This window comes from Cryptomeria japonica, chromosome 3 (assembly GCF_030272615.1).
Source record: "Cryptomeria japonica chromosome 3, Sugi_1.0, whole genome shotgun sequence".
Taxonomy (NCBI): domain Eukaryota; kingdom Viridiplantae; phylum Streptophyta; class Pinopsida; order Cupressales; family Cupressaceae; genus Cryptomeria; species Cryptomeria japonica.
In genome coordinates, this window is record NC_081407.1 from 904,811,238 (window position 1) to 904,819,847 (window position 8,610).

Here is an 8,610-nt window from a genome sequence, read left to right on the forward strand (position 1 = left end):
TGAGGAGGATTCTTATGACCCTCAACTTGGCCTTTTTTTTTTAGATGTTAGGGTAGATATTATTAAAAAAAGTTAGTGCATAAATGATTGCAAGTATTGAAATATAGAAATATGTTTGAATAGTATACTAACATTTGTGTTTTAAAAATTCATTTCATCTTTTAGTGATAGAAGATTGTATAAACATATCGTCATGTTGGTTGTTTTAGTCATTTTTAGTTAAGCTAATATCTTTTCTATATTTCCTGCATGCTTATTATGAATTATTTTAAATAATATGAACATATTACAAGTCTATATTTAATACAAATAATTGAAACAGGTCCAAAAGATTTAAAACATATTAGTCCAAATTATTGTATACATTAGCATGGTATTCCTAGTCTATATTGTGAGTCTTATAATTTTTAAAAATATTTATTATCCTACTCTTATTTCTCTCTGATCTAATTTTGAACTATTTGAAATATTTTACTAATATAATATTCTCATTTAAAGATTATAGACTCCAAATAATTAATCCAAAAATAATAATTACTATTAAACATCCAAAATTATATGCAATATGTTTTATTAATAAAATTAAAATATTAAATTTAAGAGAGCATATAAATATTCGTTCACCACATCGTTGACATTGATGACATCGAAAATCGGCATCTTTAATGATCGAAACAAACATTAACTGTTCATTTGTGTGATATTCTTCGATTTTATTTTGGATTCGTGTCTCTTCCTTTGTATGGTTTCAAGTAGAAGAATGCAGAGTCATACAATTTGTGTTTAGAATGCCCTCCTGGAATTTGAGTGAACTCCTTTCGCTTGTCCTCGTTAAACTTTGTTTTGGAGTTTAACTGTCGTTTTAGTTAAAAATGATTGAATAGTCGGCATGTTGAAACTTGTCAACACTTTGTATGCTTTGTATGCCAAACACAACAAAAGAGAATTATCAATGCTGTAGGATAACCAATATTCTCTTTTAGTGGTCGGGACGGGGTTTTGCTGGCGAGGTGGTCAAATGCAAGATAAAATGGTTATTGTCTATTACTGTGTTTGTTGATGGTTATTACTGATAACAAAAACAAACTCTGCCAACTGGGAGGATAAACTCATAAACATCAAAATCAGATAATATGGTGGAAAACATCAGTGCAGAAGGTGGATCTACCAATAGATTTCTCAGAATATAAAGGAGACGAACACACTCTTTCATTGGAAGTGTTAGAGGAAAGTTGTGAGAAGAGGATTGGGAATTATCGTGAGAGTGCGCATCAAATAGGTGTCTCAGCAAGGAGAATAGAATCTCATGTATGTGAACAAGACAAAGCTCTTAATGTAAAAGGACTTACATTTGTTAATGTCAAGCAATATAAGAAGATTTTGCAGCGAAGGCAAATTAAAATAGTCAGGAGGTTAAGATGGCAAGGCACATTAAGTTTATCGCTATCTTGTCAAGAATAGTAAACTTCAATCAAACAGCAGTTATTCATAAGGTGCAACAAGAGCAAGTAAATACAAGGAGGGAAATGCAAGTGGATCTTGAAGATCAAGCTAAAAAGAGCATGCCAACAAGAGCATCAACTCAAGTTCACTAATGGAACAAACCAACAAAAGGCAAAAATTGGAGAGGAGTTGGAAGATAACATCAAGATGGACCATATATCCGTAAATTCAACACCTCTAACCTGGTCCTCAGACCTATACGTTAATGAGTTGATGGGATTAAAGAAGAGACTTGAAGGCCTGGAAGTGTTGGAATGGCTGAAGTATAATAGATGGCAAGGGATCATGGACACCAATTTTAAAATAACGCAAGAAAACAAATTTCTTACAGAGGAAATTGCCAAACTGCAAGTCAGATTGAAAACAGGCAGTAATTGTCAAATTTGGCATGCGAAAACATCTCAAAATCAGCTGTAACTTTGGGATCTGCTCTAATATCATCATATCTAACGGCCCTAAAAATTTAGTGATTCCTCCAACTGAATTAAATTGCCCAAGAAATTCGGGATTCGGCCCACAAGACTACCTCCACCTCCTATACTATACTTGCCACGATTCGATCGATGCGGGGATGCAGGTCGTATTTGAGGCTGACCGGACTAGGACCGAAGGCTGTTTTTTAGACTCGCCAACTAGACGAAATCCTCATCCTACTCACTTAATGGAAATGGCGGGAAAAGCTATTAATTCCGGTCGGTTAAGCTTACTAGAATTTCAAATAAATGAAATTTACACTTTTGTAGCCATAACTGCTGCAATTGCTTTAAATTGCCAAGCTCTGTGGGTAGCACACGAGGACGCAGAGGATTATTGTCAAACGTGAGGTTCTTCAGAGACTTTAATTCCCCGAAAAAATTAGGGAATTCTCCACTCAAACTATTTTCGTGGAAGAAGAGAGCTTCGAGCTTTGCCACCATTCTGAAGGCTGGAGAAATGGAGCCACTGAAACTATTATTGGGCAAGTTCAAGATTCTCAACTTGCTCAACTCGGAGATACGAGTGGGCAGCGTTCCAGCAAAGTGGTTGCTCGACAAATCGAGCTTGTGCAAATGCTTGCAATGCAAGAGGCCAATGGGAGAAGGACCGGTGAAAGCTTTGCGTTGGAGAGTCAAGGCGGTGAGATTAGAAAGGGCGCATATAGCGGAAGTGAGGTTGCCAGAAATGGAGGCCCCTGTGAGATCAACAACGGTAACGTTGTTGAAAGTATCACAGGAGATTCCTGTCCAAGCACATGGATTTTGGTGAAACTCATTCCAGTCGCTCAAAGCATTTTGCTTGTCCCTCCAATCTCACTTTTTTATTTTAACGAGAATTTAGCCGTCTTGGGAGAGTGAAGTGCAGTAGATTTATGACTATTGGTGTTGGTGTAGACTTGTCATTCAACACTTTGAACCTCCTTTAAAAAAATTGGAATAAACATTCCATATCCATTTATTTTACCTTAATATCAAATAAATATTTTAGTAGACCACAATCTATCATTTTAAACTTCCTTTTCATGGCTTCATTAAACTTGATAATGTGAAAGTCATTATTTGTTATAAAATTAAATCATATATGTGCAAGATAATAATTAAAATCACACCATGAATTGTCTTTAGATGAGTTTTTTTTAAAACTATGTTTGAGGTGTTTATTTTAGTCATAGAGTGCTTTCTGAAATCTATACACTTTATTTTTTTCTTGGGACTTCATAGTTCAAGGCATTGTTCAACATAAATGTGTTCCCTTCATCACATCATTTATAAAGGTAAATTTTATATTTAATTGGTACAACTTCCATTTGTGCTGAGATGTTATTAAGTTAAGACTACTCTCATAGTTTTAATTCTTGGTATGAGAGTCCATGTCTCATTATAATCTCTTCTAGATTTTTATTTGTATCGTTTTATTGTTACACTTCTCTTTTTCATTCTTCCTTTAAAACTATTCCCCACAGTCTAGTTAACTCCAATCACTTATTTACCCATAGGTAATTTAGTTAGCTCTAATGTTCTATTTCTTTCCATTGCACCTTCCCATCCATGGACAAACACCATTTCTCTTCTTTTATTGGACTTAATTGAGAAAATTATATTCATGTATTAAAATTGAGTCTTAAGATAGCTATTAATTAGCACTATAGGTTAAATTATTGTTGCATGAAGATTCAATTCTAAATTACTATTTGATCATTTGAGTAATGACAAGGGTTTTATAGGTGCTCAGAAGTTAGCATTTTATAGAATTGGTAGAAGAAATGTGTCTTGCTTGAAAATAGGCTTCTCATATATGTAAATGTATATGTATATATATACATCTCTCTCTCTCTCTCTCTCTCTCTCTCTCTCTCTCTCTCTCTCTCTCCAACACACACACACACACACACACACACACACACACACACAATGTGTGTGTGTGTGTTTGCATGCGTGCATATGTCCATATATATACATACATATTTATAGACACACACACACACACACACACACATATGCATATATATATAGATATGTATATAGATACATATATATTTTCTAAACTCCCTTGTAACTAAATCGCTTTAGGTAAATTCTAATATCTAGTTTTCATAGTTTTTAAGTCATATTGAGCTAAATTTCAATAATTATGTGAATATTAGATAACGAGCCAAATAAATTATTGTTAGTCAAGCTCAATTTTGACAAAATTATTTTGTTCTTGAGACAATTAAGTATTGCACAGGTGGAATTGTAGTCATATATGTACATTAGTTTCAATAAGATTATTTCTTTTGATTTAGTGGATTAAAAAAGTATGGATAAAAGCTAAGGGTAATTATAGCTTATAAATCTTTAGCATTGAGATATTCGTCTTAGTTTTCTAAGAAGTATTAAGTCAAGCTATGCTATAAATAGGCAAAGCATAATTATCCATATGAGAATCGTTATCTTGTGGTATGTTTATTGAAGACTGGTAAACAAGGAAATAGGATATGTCAAGAGATTGGATATAATTTACCGTTGTCTACATTCTATATCATTATTGAATCTTTATACATTTGATAGAATGCTATTATGTGTATCCTTTTCAACTTAGTGAAAGAATAAACTCTCGTTTTATCAATTAGTGTTAAAATAAAAGACTCATTATTAAGCACTCAAAATTATTCACAAATTTGACATGCAATTTAAAAAAAATAAATTTAGGAGAGTCATAAATCCAACTTAAATTGAAGAGAGCATCTATTTTACATCTATATGTGAAATAAGTATCAATTTTCTTAGCTAATGTTTAATAATTGAAGAGATCATCTATTTTACATCTATATGTGAAATAAGTATCAATTTTCTTAAGCTAATGTTTAATCTAATTATTAAATCGTTGGACGTTGAGATCTTGAAAAGACTAAACTTCATTTTTCCTTAAAACAAGAAATGGAGCGAGCAAATAAGGTATGAACCTTGGAATACAAACAAAAGATGAAAGCAGCGAACAAGAGAAGTAATCCATGGATTGATCGTGTGCAAGAAAGAGAAAGAGAAAGAGAAGGGATTGAGGATTGAGGATGAGAATGATCACTAGGAGATGAAATGCCAGGTGATGGGCATGAGGCCGAAGTCATTATCACCGCGGTGCACGCCGAGGGCTTTCCAAACACTCTCAGAGGCGTCCACGATATCATCCTTGCACGGCTTCGCACATTCATCGATGACGGTGGCCACCGTAGACTTCCCTCGCGCACTGATTTTCAGTTTGCGGAAACAGTTGGAGTTATGATCAAAGGTGGCAGGAGGAAGAGCCACCCAGTGATCTTTGTTGGAATGGAAGTGCCCATCACAAGCCGAGGGTCCACCTCCATCCCCTCCTTTCTCGAAGCTGTTCACCGTCATTCTTCCCCGTCTTTCACTCGCACTTGTACACATTGTCATCATCATCATAATCACGCAGAATACCAACAACACCAATTTCAGTTTCCCCATTCTCTTCTCTTCTCTTCTCTTCTCTTTTCTTTGTGCTGGCAACTCACTCACGGCCATATATAAAGATGTGCAACAGAAATATACTTATATATCTACAGGTTTTAGTATTTTTGTACATTTCCATTCCTCGACCACGTCGCTATTAACAACGCATTTGCCTTTTCCATTGTCCGCTAGCTCTTCAAACAGAATCATAATTATTAAATCGACAGCCGACTATGCTATAACCTGTAAATCCCCGGTCCATTTTGGACGGTTTTAAAGATCGACGCAAATATTCGTTAATTTTGGAGTGGTCTGCTCTTGGATATCATACACTCACTTTTCACATTATGGATAATACATCATTGACATCGATGACATCGAAAATCGGCCATGAGATTTAATCTAAATCTTTAATGATTGAAACAAACATTAACTTTTAGTTTGTATGATATTTTTCGATTATTTTTTGGATTCGTGTCTCTTCCTTTGTATGATTTCAAGTAGAAGAATGCAGAGTCATACAATTTGAGTTTAGAATTTGCGGGAACGCCTTTCACTTTTCCTCGTTAAACTTTGTTTTCGGGTTTAATTGTCGTTTTAGTTGGAAATTAGTGCCGCATCACAAAGGATTCTGAAAAAATCGTGATGATTGAATAGTCGGCATGTCCAAATTTTAGATGTCTGATCTGCTATGTCAAATCAATGGTTTATATTTGCTTGCAAGGTGCAAGACGATTGAAACGTTTGCCGTGGTTGATTTTTTTTCCATCTTTTCTCACTTTAATGAATTTTCAAATTGATGAATTAATTTTTAGCGTACTGCCCTTTCATTAACAATTAACTCACTTTTCATAGTCAACATATATTTTATGTGATAGTTGAGGTTCTCTTAGTTAAAATGCCCCTCCCTCTACCTCTATTTTGCATCCTTAAAAAACTTAAATTTATTTATTTATTTATTTTAAGACATACAAATTTAATATTCTTCTTAAAAAAAATTCTAATTTTTTAATATATAAAATCAATAGTGGCTAACTCACAATTTTCTTAAAGGATTGAATACTCTATTTGTAAAACTATAAGCAATGTACATTGAAGTATTACAAAAAATGATTCAAATTGACCCTAGCCACTAGAGTGCTAGATTTTAAAAGTCGCACTAAGTTAAAATACATGGATTCATGTTTATATGGACTTTTAAGTTTAAAGTGTGTGGGAAGAATTCATATTTCAAAATATTAAGGTTATTTTATGCATTAAAATTAGAGTAAATATTTTATTTTCAAATTATATGTTTACAAATTAAATATATAATAAAATTTTGATATTTTGGTTAAATCATTTTTATATAATATTTTTTAATATTATTATAATTTATAATTAATTACAAATTAAATTATATTTATTGTTATATATAATATTTCATTTAATAGAAACTATATCATTATTACATATTGTATTATAATATATAGTTAATATACAATTAAAAATTAATAATTACAAATTAAGTGTACTATTATATATTATATTTTATAGAATGTGAATTATTAAATTAATTTTAAAAATTATATTATAATTTTGTTATTTTGATTGGTTCAAAATAACTCTTTTTTAGACTATTGGAATTTGTGTAATGATTTTCAAGTCAAATTTAATCAATGCACATTTAAACATAAAAGGCCTTGTATTAATAATATTATAATAATATTGTGAGATTTTGCCAAGATCTAATGGCAATGGAAAGCACAAATAAGAGAGAACAAAATGTATGATAGGAATAAACTATATTCTATCAAGATGAAAATATTGATCGACTGGATCATCAAGTGTTACATATAATCAATATGAGCCTGTTTATATAAGCAAGTCTATATGGATATGTGAGCACACAAACATGACATGTGGCTCAATAAGAAACAAGGGTAGGTAGAAAATAGGTGTGGTAGGTAGGAGAAACAATATAATATTCTACATGAGAAGGATCACCCACCAAAGGTAGAATTGTCACTCCACAATAAGTGGATATGTTAGAGTAGTAACAAGATCACACCATAAAAGGTGGAAATTCTCCTACACACACTATCCCAATGTGGCACAAACACCCAAGTGTCTCATACCCAAACTACTATGAAATGCATGTACCTAAGTAAACTTAAGTAAGGTGTAATAATATCCGACATGAATAATTAATTACACCAACAAATATATAGTATATTTTATAATATAAATTATTATTATATATGAATATATAATATATTTTTTAATATAGTACAAATTAAATTATATTCTCTCTGGGACCTCATCTCTCTCTCTACACACACATATATTCCCTCTCTATTTATCTATATATCTCTCACTCATACACACACACACACACTTCCAATTCCACCTTCCTTATCCCTATCTATATCTTCATCTCTTTATCTTTCCCCTATCTATCTCTCTCTATACCTTTCTAATATTGGTCTTTGTCACCTTTCTCTCAATCTCATCCACTCTCTCTCTATCTTTGTATATCCCCCCTCTTCCTGCTCTCTCTCTCTCTCTCTCTCTCTCTCTCTCTCTCTCTCTCTCAACCATATTTTTATATCTTCCCATGTATCTCACATGACTCCCTCTATTTATCCATCCATCTCTATCCCTCTCTCTCTTCCTATACCTCTATACATGTATCTATTTACCTCTATATCTCTATCTCTCTATATTTCTTCTTCCATTTATCCCTCTATCTCTATCTCATTATCTCTCCATCTCTCTCTATGTATCATTTCATATCTCTCTCCCTCCCTCTTTCTATCCCTATCTCTCTGTATTGCAAACATAACATGAGACTATTAATAATGGAGCTTGATTATCTTCTTGATTCAAAGGTTTTGTTTGAATCATGTTTGGATCCTTATAAGTGGATGCATACTCTATTTCAATATATCTAGTCTTCGTTAAGCCCTTTGTTGCACACACATCATTTTCTAAATGACCTACAAATCAACCTCATCTATTGTACAAATCTATGCAACGTCTAGTGTCACTCACTGGTTCATCTTTTGACTTATGCATCAATACACTTATCTAGACTCTTATATGATATTTTTGTTGACACTTATGACTCCATTCATATCTTAGTTTCTATTTTATGTTGCTAGACACTTTATATAGACATACATTATATGATGACTTTTAT

At 32.6% G+C, this 8,610-nt stretch overlaps 1 protein-coding gene across 1 annotated transcript; it reads right to left on the reverse strand.

Annotated features, from left to right (window-relative positions):
- Positions 1-5,042: 5,042 nt before the first annotated feature.
- Positions 5,043-5,501, reverse strand: LOC131874429 (putative ripening-related protein 6). The gene has a single exon (XM_059217807.1). It carries the CDS (start codon positions 5,499-5,501, stop codon positions 5,043-5,045), a length of 459 nt encoding a protein of 152 aa, XP_059073790.1.
- Between the last annotated feature and the right edge of the window lie 3,109 nt (positions 5,502-8,610).